The 18,821-nt window shown below is 46.8% G+C and overlaps 2 protein-coding genes across 2 annotated transcripts in view; one reads left to right on the forward strand and one right to left on the reverse strand.

The window, feature by feature from the left end:
* PTPRJ (protein tyrosine phosphatase receptor type J) overlaps positions 1-17,900 on the reverse strand; it is an 80,215-nt gene extending 62,315 nt beyond the window's left edge. The window contains exon 1 of the mRNA XM_075425233.1: positions 17,773-17,900. Coding sequence (XP_075281348.1) covers positions 17,773-17,838 — 66 coding nt within the window. The 5' untranslated portion in view covers positions 17,839-17,900. The remainder of the gene's footprint in view (positions 1-17,772) is intronic.
* PTPN5 (protein tyrosine phosphatase non-receptor type 5) overlaps positions 17,551-18,821 on the forward strand; it is a 145,107-nt gene continuing 143,836 nt past the window's right edge. Inside the window, exon 1 of the mRNA XM_075425213.1 lies at positions 17,551-17,579. The gene's annotated coding sequence lies outside the window, so the exon portion shown is untranslated. The remainder of the gene's footprint in view (positions 17,580-18,821) is intronic.

Here is an 18,821-nt window from a genome sequence, read left to right on the forward strand (position 1 = left end):
GAAAGGGAGAAAAAGCTGCCGCACAACAGGCCCAGTGAGGAACAGCGCTGCACTCTTTGTCCAAGTTTCTGATTTTATCAGATTATGCCACAGTGTTAACATTGTTTATGGCCCTATTTTGTGTCTGTGAATCACCCACTCCCAGAGACTCTTCCTCCACCCCAGTTTATAAATAGCACCACATACAGAACGGAGTTTGTGAAGCAAAGGAGACCTGCTGAAACAAAATAATGTATATCGAGCTGACAAAAATCTTTCTCATTTATTTATAGTGCTGGCTAGACAGGCAGATTCCCACATTCTGTAAACCCTGTAGGTCACTATCTCTATTGCTCATTCACAAACAATTCTGCTAATAAAATGAAAAAAAAAAAAATCCCTCCAGTTACAGCTGAACTTATTCCCCAACACACTGCTTCTTGGTGCATGCCTTCTGAAAAAAAGATTTTTTAAAATAAGCCATATTATGTATTTTTCCCATTTGAAGACAACATATGCCTAGACCATAAGATAACATGACATTATTTACATATGTGGAGACATTCAGACTTTGCACAGAACCTCTTGGAGCTCTATCAGTACAAGACAAGTCATTTTCTACCATGTCATAGGGGACTGTGACCTAAATTTTCACAGATTGTATTTTCATAGGAAAATACATTCTTGATTGCAAGCGTAAAACCCATCAAGGGTTTTTCAATTTCCTGCTTTCCCCAGGAACCCTTTGCTTGCAGTGGGAAATTCACAGCACTATCACCCAGATAACAAAGCAAAGAGATATGTGACCAAAAGCTTCAGAGAACAGTTTCCTGGAGCCCGAATGCATGTGGCACCTTGTTGAGCCAACACATAACCAGCCATAGCCCCTGGGACCCAAACAAGCAGAACCTGGGTATTAGAAAGACCCAAATTCTCTGTCAGATGGGCTGGGTGGAAAGCGAGCTACCAGGCTCCACTTTGGCAAGGAAAACCTTCAGTGATGGTGCTGAACCTCAGGCAACTCATCCCATCTTTCCATCATCCCCACGCTCGGATGTATTTGCGACGTGTCAGCTTGACACCAGAGAAGGATCTGGACCAGATACACGCCAGCCTAGCAAGGGACTGCTGAGCTCATCAACGCCCACGCCAAACTCACACTTGCAAATAGACACCACTACAACATCCCCATCAGTTCCCCAGCGCTGTTTACCAGGCAGCCGCATCAACACAAGTGATGCTGGGGCTGGAAGCAGCCCTTGATTTTTCCACCAATCGCAGAGATGTGGGTACAGAAAATGCCTGGGAAGAGACATCCTGCCCAGATGGATTTAACACAAACAGAAGAGCCACTGAAATAACACTGGTATGTTCTACTGATAAAATTCTTTGTAAGTGCCTAAGGTGAAAGTATTCAAGTACTTCTCTATTTGATTCACCTTTTTTTTTTCCTCCTTGCAATTAATCATGTGGTTATTTGCCAAGCTAATGGTTCCTTAATCAGTTGTAGAAGTTAAAACCTGCTACAACAAGACTCTTCTTTAAACACCAAGGACGAGTAAAACAATGCACTCAAATGCATTTGGGAACAGTTAAGTATATTAACATTGTGGTTCTTTTTCGTTATTTTGTAGTCTCGACAAAAATCACTGTTTATAACCTTATTAAAAAAGGAAAATGCCAGTGCCTGGAAAATACCACAGTAAGTCTGGACATCATTTAAGCCAAGTACGTCTCTTTTTTTCATTCTCCTACTGCTTATCTCAACACACAGTTCCTTTTCCTTTAGCCTCTTTCAAACAATACTTGATACTAAACAAATAAAACTAAATGTGAGAAATAAATTATTTCTCACTAAAGGCTCATTTCTTCTCTCCTGTTCTACATTCACAAATGTAATATACACGTGTGTGTGTGTATACACAGTCACATAGATATATACACACACATACGTACTTGAACTGGCTTATGCTACTAAAAGTATCTTATTATAGTCATACAAAAGCTAACTAGTATTAAACATGACGTTCTGGCAGAAAGAAAAGAAGAGTCTGGCAGCACTGAAATTCAGAAAGTCTGAGCTGAGTCTCATCAGTTCACTGTGTGACTTCCAGTCCTCGTGAGTTGTTCATAAATGTGGAGAACAGAAGCTTTCCCAGTGGGCTCAATACGTTGATCGTCATTACCACCCTGAAATACCAACCGAAGGATTTACAGAAGTAATATTTAACCTACTATAATCTCTTTCCATATAAAGAATGTGTTTGCAATCACAATCTTTGTTAACATGTCTGATCAACGCAGAGAGAATTATGAGATCATAAAATATGACCACGACATGATAACAATGCTGGGGATCTCCCACGTAAGTTCTCACTTAAGCACACAAAAGGGAAACAATTTGAAACCAGGAAGAAAACAGAAATTTAATTAGAGCTGACTGAAAAGTGAGGCATATGGTTGAGAGGAATTTTTGCTTTCAATTAAAACACCCTCCTCCTAGGCAAACTAAATAAATACAAAATAAAACAAACAATTCTGTGACATGCATATACAAAAATAAATACAAGCATGACAGAAAATTTGGGTGGAAGCTGCACCATACACCATTTATGATTACAATCCAAGTTCTGCAACAAACACTACTTGTCATTATACCACATTTATTCCTCCCCATCATCATTGCATGTAACCATCCATTTCCCCCACATTACTAAAACCCATTCCACCCACATACCTAAAACTCAACTTGAAGTGTGGGCAGAAAAGGAAAGGGGGAGAGAGAAAGGTGTAAAAAACAGGACTGAATTTCAGAAATAGAATTTTTAAAAGAGAAATCATACTCTGAAGTTTCATATTGATAAAAGTGCTAAACTATTAAAGCAGCCATGTTTCTAAAATAACGTATAACAGGGAACAGTCTAAAACATGGGGCCCTCAGGGAAGGATTTGCAATCAAAATGACAGACAAATTGCCGTCATGAAGAAACAGAGAAGACTCCAGAAAACCGGATGCGTTTGATTTAGGAACGAGTAGATCACTATGAGAAAGACTGTCCGCACTTGCATTAAGAAAACTCAAAAGATTTTACAGAACGGGTGGAGCTTTCACCTACTTTAAGCTGTAACAGGATTACTTGGCCCAGAGAAGGGAGAACTTAGGGAGGAAAGGTTGTGACACCAGGCTGTGCCACAGTTCTGCTGGGGCAGCCCCTCTCGGGTGCACTCGGACGTTTCGCCAAAGCATCGCCACAGTGACTGCTAGAGCTGGGGATGCCCACGCACACCGTGCGTCCAAAGCCACAGAGCTCGGCTGGGGACAAATGCCTGCAACAAGACGAGAGGGAGAAGTAGGAAGAATGGTTTTGCATGAAAGGGAGGAAGGCAGTGATGCTCTGAAAACAGTCAAGGCCAACTAGTTAAATAAGTCCGAATGGTAATAGCAAGGGTGTAATGTAACATTGCCCAGGGTTTCCTAACAGAAGACCCCTTTTCATTTGCTCGTAACTTACCTGAAGTGCTTCAATTTGGAGGGAAATTTTTAAGATTACACACTAGCATCTGGCTCAACACATTTACTTAATTATGAAATGTTGCAGCCAAAATGCTTCAAAACATGGAGAAAATGAGAATGAGCGGAAACACATTGCTGTGCCTTTACTAAACACCACAGTGACCGTTTTTTCTTCTTATAGTCTGGCAAGAAAGGGACTTCCCCTAACCCCTTCACTAAGCTAGCCTTTGCTATCACTGGGAAAAACTTGCACACATCAGAAACACTTGGGAAACCAAAATAAAAAGTCCTAATCGACTTGTGCCTACTGGAGCCTTTGCAGAACTGGAGCAGAAGGGAATAAACGCAGCATAAAGCTACTTAAAGAACAACTAAGCTAAATCAAGCATTGAAAAATGCTCTGTAAGCAACCCTAACCATCCTATACATGGAAGGAGAGGGAGACTGGGGAAGAAGAAGGACGTGGAAAAATCAGGTGAAATAACCAGAGGACGCATGTAAGGAAGGTTGCATGGGAAGGCAGGGAAAGGGGAGCAGGGGGCTGAGTAGGATGGCACAGCGGGAGGTGGAGGCTCTACCAGCCAGGGCTGCATTGTCATGTTACCTGTGCACAAACGGTACCCAGGCTCAGCCCAGGGTTAGGATCACCAGCCATGTCCGCAGTGGTGAGGTAGGTGCAAGGCCAAGCCAGGAAGCCGAGCCTATGGGACTGGCTCCAGGTCAGCAGGGCACCCAGCAGATCACCCCAGCAGGCACCCGCTGAGCTGCAATGCCCCCACAACCCAGCCGGGCAGGCTCCCACCTCAGCCTGAGAGCTGCTCCGAAATCGAAGCCGGGGAACATGCTTCTTGGCAAGGCTGTACAGGGAGAGCTACACAGGGACACCCTCCATCTTCATTGCAAAATGCACCTGTGCAAGCCGAAGCTTCTCCAACAGCTCCCTCCGACGAGGGCGCTGGCACTGAGCAGAGGCAGCTGAACACGGTGAGGGGCAGAGGAGCGTGCGCGCTGGGCCCTGCCTCCATCCTTTGGAAAAGGGCAGACTGAAGTCAAATGGGCACCTTTAACTTCAATGCTTCCTAGCTTCTCAGAGATAGATTTCACAGGCATAGAAGTGTTCCCTAAATACAGACTGTGCATTTTCACATGTGCATGCTTAAAAATAACACACATTCAGGCGTTTCAGAACAGAGACTGCCTTCGTACGCATGTTCACAACAAGCAAGGTAACCTCCAATACCCTGAAGTATACACATAAGCAAACAATAATACCTATCACATCCTCCCCCCAACAGCGGTAACTGCAGAGACTGGAGACTCTGCTACTGTGTAGTGCAGCAGATGAATCAGGCAGGCTCACTCCTTCTTAAGCTCTCAGATGATCATGGTTTTGACCATCAGCAGACACCGATTATGATCACCTCATTGTAAGCAGCATACAGCTGGTAACCTCATGTAGCAAGAGCCTGCAAGTTCAACACTAGCTGTCTAGAAATGCCTTCCATCGCTTTTAAGCAGTATCCAAATTACAGGGGATAGTGTCATATTATCACAGCTGTCAAGTGTGCAAAGGTCTGTGGGTGGGAGGGGTGAGTTTTACCTTTCTCTCATTTCAGGAAGGGATGTCTCATCCCAACAGGATCCAATTAAAAAGGAGGAGGAGGACTGGTCAGTTTTATTTCAGAGATGAATACGGTTCAGCTCGGTGTAATGAAACAGCACATACTTGAGCACTGCTTCGACAGCTGATACACGCTGTTAACTTACACAGGCTGCAGTAGTCTTGCTCCTCATGTACTCTCTGTACTTACTCATCATCCTCCCCCAATAATCTACTTCTTTCCCCTTAGAAACTTGTCTTTGCTTTTGGTTTCACAGAGACGGGCATGATGAGAGTGCTTACACCCAAAACTCAATTAGCCTCTGGTACGCTTGTTTTTCCATGTCCTCCTCAGCTATACCCACACACAGTTCTCATTTAGCTCCATTCACTGCATTAGAGCAGGGATAGGAACATCTCAAAGTAGAGTCCTCCAAACACCACCGAATACATACAAACCACAGACTGCCCACAAGACCAGTCACTGCACTATGGGACATCTACAAACTGTGGGGTTTCTTCCTCAGCAAAAAGAAGCATTTGCTGTGCAATCAGAGGCAACAATCGGCTTTGTTTCACTTATGCACAATGCACACAATGCACAATGCACACAGCCCGACGGTAGCCATTTACAAAGCAGATGCTTTACTACCATACTGATTTCTGCACCATTTCAATACAACAGGTGCTACCTCTAGCCCCGATTTCTCAACAGGATCTGAACAGCCATGTGCCACCCCTTCACAGGGTCAGAGGTACAGTTTGCTCCCTAGCATCCCAATCCCTCTTGCTCCCCCGACTTGCTCAGAGGAGCTGTTTCACAACTCAGACTCGCTCCATGACACATCGAGCATCCAGGACCGCTAAATGCCTGCCAAGGTTTTGTACTGCCTCAGTCACACTCCTATCCCCTTCTCCCGAGCACTCGAGCGGTTAACCACAGGCTGCCCTCTGTCTAGAGGTGAATGTCTATCTCAAAGCACAAGAAACCCTTCCCCATCTGTGCCTGATGTAAGGAATGCCTTTCCTATCTGCAAACCCGCCAAGAATTAACCAATTCACTTAGAGAAGAAAGGGACAAGAATCCACAATCCAGCTTTTGTCTGATTTGTAACCCATTCATGTCCAAAAAGGAACACTGCATTCACTAAACACAGGAAGTTGTGCAAGGGAAGCTCCCCCCCCCCCCCAGCTCTCATTTTTGGTACAGTTTGCGAGCAGAAGTGAATCCTGGTGGAGACAGATGTGGTAGGGCACTATGCCGACCTCCTACATGCACCTGGTGACTGAGAAAGATTTCTTTTTTGAAGTCCCTGCCAGAGGTTCTAACTCCATCAAGATTCCTTAGTACTAGCCACGTACAAACACGCAACATCCCACGGCTTTTGCAACCTCCAGGTCACAAAACAACTGGTGCAACAAGGGGGAGTAAAGCGTGAAGAGAAATTACGAGGGGTGGCAGATGAGCAGCTCCCGTGTCCTCAGACACATTTTGACAGCACAACCTACTGCAAGTCCTAAAAATTCCGAGTCATTAACTTGATCTTAAAAACTCTAGCAGGATTTCAGAAGTCCTACACACTCCCTGGAAGATGGACCAGCAAACATCTGACTTCAGGAGAGCAAAAAGTAAGAGGTCTTCACTCAAAAAGGAAACTGAAGTTTGGCAGTAACTTATCTCCTGTCTTTTCCACACTTTTCTATGGGATGAGACAAAATGTTCAGCTGACTAATTTTCACTGCAAATCTCAGATTAACAGAGCTGGAATTAACTTTGATGCAATCTGAAGACAGCACTGACAAATACTGCATGCGGCAATGGCTCTGAATGAACGTCTGCACGAGAGATCTGTTTTCTTTTTCATCTCTCCTTTTTTTTTTTTCCAAAAAAAATTTCATTCCGAAGAGAGCAGAAGCAACTAAGGTAGCCAATCTGCAGGAACGGGAGTGCTGGGGACTCAAACAATCTGCAGCAACTATTCTTTGCCAGAGCTGGGGATTGCAACTTATTATTCTTCTTACCTTGAAGAGGAGCTGGAAAATAAATAAAAAATAGCAACTGTGTCAGTTGTCGGGAACAGCCTTAAATTTAGGCATAAGAAGAATCACTGCACACACTGCTTACAAGCCAAACCATAAATGTACTGCAGAGAGGTTTGCACGCAAGCATAACCTATAGGGCACAGTGTAGGTTATCAGAAATGACCCTCTGTCTGGTAACAGCACAGCAAGCAGGCAGCAGGTTGGCTCGGACGGAGCAGGGGCTGCTCTGTGAATCACCCAGAACTGCTGCTGGAGGAACAGCAGTCCCTTCCTGCAAGTCAAAAAACAAAGCAGTGAAGCAGTGCTAGAGAACGAAAAGGAGAAGCATGGGGGGTTTTCTGTGAGCTGCTCAAACTTTCAGAAATTTAGAAGACAACTATTTTATTTACACCTCTTGGATAAAGTCCTAACCAACCGCACCACTAAGCGAACTAGGCTCCATTACCAGGAGATTACTGGGGTGAAGAACAGGGAAAAATACACTCTGCAGTAAATAATTAGCAGCTGTGGCCTTCTGCTCCGTCCTCCTGCAGCACTATGCTGCTCACACTGAACCAGGAAATAGCTGAACAGATACGTTTAAAAGTACGAAGACTGAGTCAGAAGACAATAGTTAAATACCAGTTAAACCACATACCGTAGGTCTGTCTTGTAGTACTGGGAAATGAGTACCGCTTAAGGCTGTTCCAGATATTGCATCCACCTGCAAATATTTGCTGCTGGCTAGAGCTCGGCACATATACTCTCACTAGCAGTGTCAGTACTTTGCAAGATATTGCAGACAAGAAAGGAATAGAAAGTTTGCTTAATACAGAGTACAATAACCTAATTATATGCTTTAATCATCAGTAAGCATATAATCCCTGGTTGGGGGAGGTTTTTTTTTTTAAAAAAAACCCACATATTATACGATTATAAAGTTAGTTAAGTACATAGCTGCTTTTTCAAGCATTTTAAGTTCTCAATTTCATGAATATAGAGAGCTAATTATGAGCTTCTTTAATGTCGATCTTGCACTATGAGTGCACAGCTAAGATCAGAAATTACAGTATCACAGAGGAATCGGGCACACACTCACAATAAAAGCACAGAAGCAATTACACTTTCATTACATAGTCTCAAATCCACATTAAAAAATACCTTGTGTTAAGACATTTATAATTTAGATCAACTACCTTTCAGCAATAACGAAAAATCGTTACAGCTGGAGAAAGGGATGACAAAAAGATAGAAATGCACTGACACGGTGCTGGAGGACGTTGGCTATTAAAGTCTTATCTTATGAAGCAGCAGCTAAACACTTTATAACAATATTTCATCTGTAACAATTAAGCTGGAAAAGATGCCTGTTTCCAAACGGATTCAACACATAAAAAAAAATTATTTCTTTTATTTGCTTCTGTCAGCTAGCTAACTTTTTTGTTCGTAAGTATCTCCTAGAAATTTTAACATCTCCAAATGCAAGTCCTTGATAAGTTACAAACAAAGGAAAGTTTTATTTCCTTTAATAGGGACAAAGAACACTATTGTTGAGATTTATTATATACAATTACCTGCATTGTTATGGAGATTAAAGGACAAAGGACCAACAGATCTAATTCCAGATCTTACAGCCTTGTCCTTTCCCATGCTTATGTCTTAAAATTGGATGTCAGTTAACACATTCACAATATCAATATCTACCAATGCTTTGCCTGCATTTAGAGATAGTTTCAATTATTTTAACACGGATGTGGCAATACATTTAATTTATCACTGATCATTCAAGTGAACACTTTCAACTTAATAGTACCAATAAAGTGTGTTTTTTCAGTTGGTTGTAAGAAGAGTCTTACAACTAGCACAAGGTTCATTACAAAGAATAACTGGCTAGTCTATTAGTCCCTTAAAAAAAAGCAAAACAAAACTTTCACAAAAATCTTCCCATTTTTTTCTTCCATCTCAGAAGTATTTCCAGAAATAGGATTCTGAACTGCAGAGAGATAACTGCAAAAAAAGAAAAAGAAAGTATTCCCATTCTGCAGATGTTAATGCTGCCCCTTTATCTCGTGTGAGAGTATGTTGGTCTCCTTTCTTCAGCTGCCAGATTCAACATCTATTGGAAACTCTGAGTTTAAAATACCAGGCCACTGTCTGTGGCGTCCACAGCATGCCAGCGAAATAGGCCAGATCCTGACCTCAAAGCTGGGCTGCTTATTTCTCCCTGGTGCCCAGCTGCACGGAACTAGACTAGGGGTGAATTCCCCTGAAAGAATTATGCAAACTGAACCAAAGCTACTGAACTTCCCCAAAGAAAGAACTTTTTTTTTTTTTTGCAGTTTTGTTGAAGACAGACATTTACAAAGACTGTGGGAAGGAAACTGTGGCTGTACTTCTTGTATTTTTCCTTTAAAAAAAAAAGTATAAATCCATAGAAGGTGAAACCATCAAAGACCTCAGTTAACCATGCACAGCCTACTTTGCAAAAAATTGCATTGGAATTGACCAAAAGAAGTATGTTTTTATTGGTATTGAACTCCTAGCCTAGTATTAGAAGAAGAGGCTGATCTTGCAAGGGGACTGAAAGAACACTAGAATTTAGAAAACAGAACTCACATAGCAGGAAAGCCATGAGCTGTCAATCCCCCAAATCCAAATTTGACTATAAATGGGTGATTATAATATGTGCAGCCTCAAGAAGACATTAGAATTCCCATATCTGCTTTCACTGGAGAAAAATAATTAAAGAAATCAAAATCTGATGACCTAAAAGGACCCACCAATTTAACCCCGTTCCTTTTATTTCCCCCTTGGTTTGAGGCATTTATAAGTATATAAAGTTCCTGCAGAATCAGAGAAAACAACTGAGCACGATCACAAAAGGAGGAAAACTCTAAGCTCTCTTGTTAACACAACACAATTTTGCATATGTAAATTCGATGCCAGCCACAGGCACCCATTTTTTCCCTTCACACTGGTTTTCATAACAAGTCACATTTTAATGTTTAAAAAGTACATTGAAACCACGGCATGCCAATTATTGCAATAAAACCACTGGCAAGGCTGAGTCAACCTCTTTTGATGGTTTCACACTGCTACTTTCTGCTACAGCGAAACTACTAACATGCGTTTCTTTCACCTGCATCCCAGAGGGTAAGTGGAAGCCCTTCTCTTTCTCAGTCAAAGCTGCATCTGGTCTCAGAGAGAGGTCATCTGCCCCAAATTCCTGCCAGCACAGAAAGCTGGTGCCCCTTCCAATCTGGGCTATTCTTGCTGTGTCAGATGATGCTAGTGGTGGAGGCATCTTCTATTTTCAGGTGGACACTGTTTAGAACTGTAGCATCCTCTCTGCCCTTTCCACTTCAAAACGCATAGGCCACCTTGCTCAAAGACAAGCAGCATAGCAATTTTAGACAAATAAAGACAAGATGTGATCCCTCTTACTACGAATTCAGACAGTAACTAACAAGTCCTCCGTCCTTGAGCTGATACAGGCCGTGGCCAGATGAAGCTAACTAAATGAACTCTTGCAATTTTCCCCTTTGCCCCTCTGTATCATGACATCTTTGGTAAAATTAAGTTCAAAGTTTCAAGTGAACGCCCTGGGAATCAGTTGGCTGAGCTGCTTTTGGCATGAGGAAACCGTAGAGAGGACAGGCAGCAAGAAGCAGCAACTCCATTTATCTGCAGGGACTAATGACATTGCAAGTGCAACAAGCACTAGAGGGAGGTAGCAGAAAGCTTTCATAGACTGTAATATCACAGACGTTCCAATGCTTTGCTGCCTATGCAGGCTGGCCTGCCCCAAAACGAAGCTGCACCTTTCTCTGGCCACGGCCTGCTGCCCCATCCTTTGCAGCATCCTCCTGTCTCGTGAGACAGTATGTGGTCCCAAGTCAACCCTCTGGCTGAGTATCCACCTGCCCTTTGCATCGCTCTCTCCTTATTTCCAGAAACAGAGTTGATAGAAATTGTAATTTGAAAATGAGGACTCAAAAGCAGATATGTAGAAACAGACTTGCCAGCGATGACCTCTTCTTGTGTGTATATAAGATAATAAACAAGGAAGCTTCTTAAAAATACTTTAACTTAACAGAATCCAAGTGCACAAGACGAAATACTGACAGAAAGCTCAGTCTAAGCTCCACCATGATGGGGAAAGCAGAAACAAAAGTCATCAGCATTCCTGTCAGAAAACACCCTCCAGAGCCATCTCCCACTGCAGAGATGAACCATCAGCAAACATAACAAGATGCATAACATCAGAACCTTGACTAGGAGTCTTCACAGCTGTATGTAGAGTCCCCTACCTTACCACCCATCTACCAAGATGTCCCAAAACCATGAATTCGCCATTACACACCCCATAAAAAAAAAAAAAATCCCAGCGAACTAGTAAAAGCAGAGGCTTTGAAACATGCATTTGAACCAGTCAAAATATGCCAAGCTACGATACCCCAACGACCAGGCACAGGCTGGCCTTCTACGAAGCTGGTTTGCACAAATAACCCCTCTTTAGGGAGCACTCCCATCTAGGCTAGGTTCAACCCAAATCCTTGCAAGCTGGCAGACAAAAAAACATATCAAAATACTGCCAGAAGGAAGCAAGGAATTAATCTGAGAATGCACCTAACCACACAGCCAGCTGTGTTTTAGATACAAACTACAAAATCCTAACAACGAAAAGCTCCCAGGCCCTTAAGACCATCCCCTCACCTGGGCTGTGGTGAGAGACAGCTCCAGCACCTTCGGGCTCAGAAGGAACCCACGCAGAGCCAGGACCAGATGTCACCCTCGCCCTTTCTCAAACACCCACAGCCTTTAACATGGGTACGCTAAGAGACTGCACCTGCTTACCAGACTACAACAGACAGACTATAATTTACAATAACGCTCCAGACCCGACGTTCAAGTCTTTACTTGATGATTTCGTAGTCTCAGAAGCAGAAATTTCTTGCCTTCAATGAGGGAGATACAGGTGAAGTTCACACAAATCATTCCTTATACTCAATTCCTGGCCCACGTGGTGCACAGTAAACAAGAAAACAGTACTATTGTAAGTAGATGGCATTCTCCTGTACACCACAAAACTAAGCCAATCAACCAAAAAAACATGAAGTCTTTCCAATAAACAAAGAACCCAAGCCGGTATTTAAAACACACACACCCCCCCCCCCCCCCCATATTCTAAAGCCTAAAGTAGAACCCCAGATGCAGAACACAACAAAACCTTTGCATGCACTAGGAACTTACCAAGGACATACTAGAATTTCTTTCCACTCGTTTAAGCTTGGCTAAAACTGTACAAAACAGTGTGAACAGTCAGAAGTGTACTGAACAAACGGGTGGTACAAGTCGAATAGGAAAAGGAAACCAAGAACGAGCAGATGTGCAGCACTGGCGAGAAAGGGATTTCTAAGCATTGGCCAGCAGAGTTTAAAGGTAATCCTCCCAGTAGTCCCTTCTCCGCCCCAAAGGAGGACTCACGTCACACACAGGCCTTGGCCCTCTTCCCCACACACACCAACCGGGTTTGGAGTACCGCATAAAGCCAAGGTCAGTTACAGACCCCACAGGTCTGGTTCCACAGCAGAAGCCAACACCATCCTTTCTCCGTTTGTAGCTGCAGGTGCAACTTCCTCCATTCTGAGCCACAGTTAAAAGCACAGTTTCCATTTTTCTCATCACATTTCTACAGGTAGAGAAAGATGCTTTCACATGTGGCCCTAGGTGTCTCAGATAAATCACAGAGGGAAAAGAGTGATGGCTGGACTGTGTGGTTGCTAATACCAAGGGATTCTTCCAGTTTCCTGGTGGTGGTAGGAAAATAACCTTAACTACGCTCAGTGACATGGCAAATACCAACAACATTTACAGAAAGACATGGACATCACTCCGTGTTGCCCTGCCTTTTCCATCAAATGCCCACAAATGGCACACAAGATAACTAAATGAGGTCACAAGTTTACCAATCCAGCTCTGGTTGGACCACATGTACATGTCCATTCTTTGCTGGATTACAGAAATACCTTTCCCACTTAATCTTGGATTTTCTCCTGGAATTTTGGATGAATAGCCCCAGGAGGCCTGTTTATGTGCAGATACATTTGGGAACAGCTGGAAAGCACCTAGAGAAAAGCCTTGGTGCAGCCTTCCAGAGCAGTGCATCTGTTTTGCTCTTCTCTTCCTGCACATGCCTGATCGCTCTTTCCCCCCCACACGCTGCTTTCTAACGTTTCATATTAGCACACGCTCACCTACACTTAGTTGTCTTTTTCCCTCACAACTGAAGTCCTCCCCTGCACAGTTATCTCCTGCTGAAAGTTAATTTCCTACTGATGGCTCCATTTGAGGCAAGGTTCTCTTTCACTCTCCCCTTCCTACATAGCAGTAGGCCCTCTCTGCTAGAGAAAATTCAGTCAGCTCCTCCTGCAATTCCAGCGATCTTACATGATGTTCAGGGTACTACCTACATTCAAGTTTTGGAGTCTAACTAAAAGCAGTCACATCAAGTTAGCAACCAGATGTGCAGCTACTGCCTGTTTTAATAGCTTTTCTCTCCTTTGCTCATATTGGGAATCTTCTTTCAAGCAAGCAAGCAAAACACTCAAATAAACAACATGAGACAGACTTTGTACCTACAAACATCCAAATTCCCAGTTCCCAACCACACTCTAACATCGCTGAAATGCTTACTCTGCAATACACTGCAATTCTAGTAGGAAGAAGGAAATGCAGAAATTAAAATTATATGCCCTACACAATAAACAACCAAAGATTTTAAAACAGTAGTAATTTCTCTCTCCCATATTTTGAGACTCCAACCAAAAAAATTTACATGCCATGAAAATCCTCAACAAAGACTTGCATGTAGCTCACATAATTGAGGAAGTACTAATAATAGCATGGCTGTTTGCACAGACAACATTTCCACTGTGGGCATGAATTCTGATCTCAAACACGCAGAAGAAGATATTTTGTTGTGTGTTGCTGGCTGGAGACTAAAGCACTGGAAACCATCCGAGTGTGCTGCAATGTGCAGCCAGCCCATGCAGCCAAGGAAGCGCTGGGCACATCCACGCCACATTGAAAACAAAGCATCTATTCAGCACTGCAGAAGGTGTTTGCGTTGCGTATTCTTGTAGCGAACATAAAAAAGCATGTGAAACTAACCTGTGCTGCAGGTTTACACAAAAATGAAAGCCTTTGCACTTCAGCACCAACTGTCAGTCACCACAGAAAAATAACTTGTCCTGACAGATGTGAAGTGTATTTCTAAGATCCTCCGACACAAGCAAATTCAGTTCACAGTCACAGTTTCCTTTTCTGGTCTAGGCTGCATCAGTTCAGGGCTGCTCAGGTCTCCAGATCAGTGATGCCCATGGCTGTGTTTCTAATTGTGGTCATTAAAGGTTTTGCCCTAGAAGCGTACTTGCAGTAGCAGCAAGGGAGCCCCACATTTCTCAAGCTTTATGCTTTTTAAAAGCTCTAAATAAGCTATATGTAGACCTATGTCACAAAGTATTTGCAAAATGTTTTTTTAAATGGTACTTGCTTTTAACTCTCTTTTCTTTCATGTGCTGAAGATCACCCAGAATAATTTCAAAAACTAAATTTTAGAGTACCACACAAGAGAAGAATCAACAAGGTTGATTAACAACGACCAACATATAGCAGAAACTAATTGACATGCAACATACACATGCGGCAAGCCCATATTTTAGATACGATGGTGCTTCATTTAAACTCCTTAGTTGGAAATTCGGATCAATAATTAAGTCATAATCCTATGTAATCAACTCCCGCAGTATCAGTCAGTTCTGTACATGGAATAAGCTGTAAGAACAAGCTATTAGGTCTGCATAAAAAGCATTGCTAACTCTCAGCACCAAAACAAGCACACAAGCTTTGGAGCTTAGAAGTCCATTGCTCTTGAGCAGTAGATGTTATGTTGTTGTATCACTAATATGGTCATTTTTAAGTCCTCAGCTCCCATAAAAAACACACAGCAACATTTCTTTTTTTAACAACTGCAACCTTGCCCCCTATGTTGTAATTCATTAAAAATAAGGAAGATGCTTATCCTTGAGTAAAAGATGCCACAGAAAGATCATATGCCTGTCACACCACCCAGGAGCTGCCATGACACAGCCATTCCACAGCTCGGGATGCTTCCCGGCCCTTGCGTGTGTTTGGGCCGACAATGCTGTCTGTGTTCGGAGCGCTGTCCCTTCACCGACCCCACAGTCATCTGAAAGGCAGCGCGGAGGCCAGATCCAGCCGAGAGCCGTTTCCACCCAACTCAGTGCCTTTCCTCTTGTGGAGCAGCAGGGAGACTGCAGACACAGGACAATAGTTCTCACTGGCAATGCACAACGTCCAGCTCATGCCACACGCCTGACAGCCTCGCCAGCTGCTCTCATCTTCTTACACCAGCTAAATACCTCACCAGGTAGTCCCAGGCCCTGTCCCGGTACCTGCACACACGTCACACCACGAATGATGCTGGCCAACTCTGACACCTGCCTTAACCTGTGTGAAGAACCCATCACAATGAGCAAACCTTTTCCTTCTTAGAGACCATTCTGATTTTTAGAGGGCAAGACCACATCAACACTACTTGGAACAGGCAATAAGACTACTGTGCTCAGAGCAAGCATTCCCTCCAAGCAAGGCTTTATTCTGCATCCTTATTGCTGGCATTAATGAGCCATATAAACATTAGACAGTTTTGTCTCATGAGTTATCCCCGTTACCTGCTGTAACTGGCCACACTGAAATTTAGTGTTTTGAAATGAGTAGATGATTTGCAGAATCACACCACCAGTGAGGACTCTGTTTATGTCCTGTTCCCCTACAGAAAAAGCTCATAAGGGGCTTCTCCCCACACCCCATAGACTAAGCAAGCGCTCCTAACGTTCAAAACTCCGCAAGGTGCTGACCAGCGCCAGTTAAGAGGTCTGGTGAACGGAGACTTCCTTGTTCCAGCCTTCACATTCACAGGTACACCTAGAGTCACAACTAAGACTGTCAAAAACTGTTCTGAGTTTTCAGACCATGACAACCATGAGGTGGGGAGCCCCCACCTAAAATTATGAGCCACATCAAAATCTGCAGATCTGCCCTGTGTCCTGTAGCACGTTCATGGGAGCTCTGATACTGCCAGAGGATGACAGGGTCTGCTCGAGGGTCCCACAGGAAGTCAGCAGGGTGTGCAGCGATGAATGCGTAAATGTAACTACATGTAATTGGGGAGATGGTTCAATTTTTTTGTTGTTATTCTTAATCATACTAGACATCAATTCAGAGCCAGACTTAGAGGGCAAGTAGATCATTAGGTCACAAGATTTCGTACCCTGCTTGAGAAGAAAAGCTACAAATGACAGAGGTCATGGCTGGCACATCCTCACACACAGGCTCCTCTGCTTCGAGGAAGAGAAGACAAGACAAGCCACGTGCCCACACAAGGGCCCTGTCGCTCAGGTGAGCCTGCAAGGCTGTACTCAGGGACAGCCCAGGCCTGCCCTGAGCTTTTCCAAAATGCCACAGCACTTTGTTTCCCCAGTCGGTCTTCACTCTCACCCAGAGCAGGTTTTTAAACCTAGGCTTGGTACAACAGTAAACAGAGATAGAACGACAACACGCTGCAAGGCACCCCAAACGGAATGAGACGCAAGAGGAGGAAGACAAGGTTCACGACAGCCACTGGCTGCAATCGCAAGCCGGTGCCAAGGCAAGGTAAGGAAAAAGTAGTTAAAAACCCAAAGCAGCCGCGTGGTTCTGCTCTGCAGCTCTGCGGGTGGGACCGAAACACGGGCCAGGCAGCGCCGTCCCCGCAGGCCGCTGAGCACCCCGCGACGCGCCGCGGCAGAGAGGACAGGCAGGAACAGCGGGAGTCAGGCGCTCCGCACGCCCCGCAACACCGCGAGCCCCGCGGTCACCATGGTGACGCTGGGAAGCCGCCGGCCGACAGAGGCGCGAGGCGGAAGCCCACGCCAGCACGCGCGGAGCGGGGCACCCGGCGAAGGACCCGGGGTGGCCCCGCGGAGGGGAGCGGCGGGCCGGGCGGGCCGCCCTGCCAGGCGCGGGGGGGCTGGCGTGGCGGCAGGGGCCTCCCGCTGACCCGCACCGCGCTCCGCACCGCGGCGGGGTGTTTCCGTGTGAGCTCCGCGCCGCTCCCGAGGGCTGCGACCCAGCGGGTGCCGCGCGCCATTACCCGCGGGCGATGCGCGAGTAACGCGTTGCTGATTAACCCGCAGCGGCGCGGCGAGGGCAGGCGGCGACGTGCGGCGGGGAGGCGGCGGCCGGCTCTACCGCAGGCGGCTTTCAGCCAGGCAAACAACCGCGACAGCCCCACCGCGCCTCCACCGCCGCCAGCCGGGCGGGGCTCCGACCCCCGCAGGGCAAGCGGGGAGCGCCGGGGGAGGCCGAGGCCGCGGGGACCCCGCCGGTGGCCCGCCCCAGGTGAGCGCCGCCTCCGCCGGGCCGCGCCGCGGTCCCCCGTTCCCCCCCCCCCCCCCCGTCTCCCCTTCGCTCTGCGGGAGCGAACCAGAGGAGCCGCCGCGGGACAAAGCCCGAGCCCCGGCCGCGCCGAGCGGAGGGGCAGCTCCCGGCGGGGGCAGGTGCGGCGGGCCCCCCTCCCGCGCCGCGGTCTCACCTTGGCCGGCGGCAGCAGCAGCGGCGGCAGCAGCAGGCAGAGCAGGGGCAGCGGCGGCCGCCTCATGGTGGCGGAGAGCGCTCCCCGCTGCGCGCACGGCCGCTCAGCCCGACGCCGCCTCCCCCGGAGACATGGCCGGGCTGCGCGCCCCGCACCGCCCGGCGTCCCACCCCTCCGCCTCGCCTTGCCTCCCCCGCCCGCCCGCCCGCCCGCCGCTCCCTCTAGCGCTCTCGGACTGGAAAGGCGAGTGGCGGGAGCCGCCGGCCGCCGCGGGGGAAGCCCCGCGCGGGGCGGAGGGAGGCGGCGAGCGGGACAGCCGGCTGCGGGAGGGGAGGGGAGGGGAGGGGAGGGTCGGGCCGGGCCGGTCACCTCCCTCCGCCGCGGCTCGCCGGCCCCTCGCCCAGGGCTTAAATGGCCGTCTTGCAGCGGGCGGGGGGGCTGCGGCCGGCGCTTCCCAGCCTTCAGCCCTCCTCCCCGGCATCCGACATCTCCCCCCGCCGGGCCGGGCGAGGAAGCGGCTCCCTCCGAAAGTTCCCCGGCCTCCGTGCGCAGCCCGCAGGAAGCGACGCCGCGGGGTGCGCCCCGCCGCCCGCCCCGGCCCTGGGACGGTGCTGGGGGACGGGCGGTACGGAGAAAACGGAGAGATTACCCCGGGCCCGGGGCCCTCTGCCGCTTTCCCCTCTGCCGGCGGCCCCGGCCCCGCACGGCCCCTCGGGCCCCGGGCGGGGGTGGGGGCTGCCCAAGCCGGAGGAGGGGACAGCGGGTTTGCCGCAGGGACCGGCTCCGCTTACCGCGCCGTTCGTCACCCCCCGGGAGTTCCCCCCCCCCTCCCCCCCCAAAAAAAAAACCCCTGTCCCTCTCCAGGCACTGGTTTGGAAATGTCTTATCCATGTCATCAAAAAGGACGTGACATCACCAAATGCAATCACTTTCGTAACCTTAACTTGCTTCCCAGGCTTGATGCACGCTTTCCCATCTCATTCCTTTTGGGTAGGTGAAAAGGAGAGCGAGCCAGTCTACACGGCGTATCTCTAATTATGGAAACACTG

This window comes from Opisthocomus hoazin, chromosome 7 (assembly GCF_030867145.1).
Source record: "Opisthocomus hoazin isolate bOpiHoa1 chromosome 7, bOpiHoa1.hap1, whole genome shotgun sequence".
NCBI lineage: Eukaryota > Metazoa > Chordata > Aves > Opisthocomiformes > Opisthocomidae > Opisthocomus > Opisthocomus hoazin.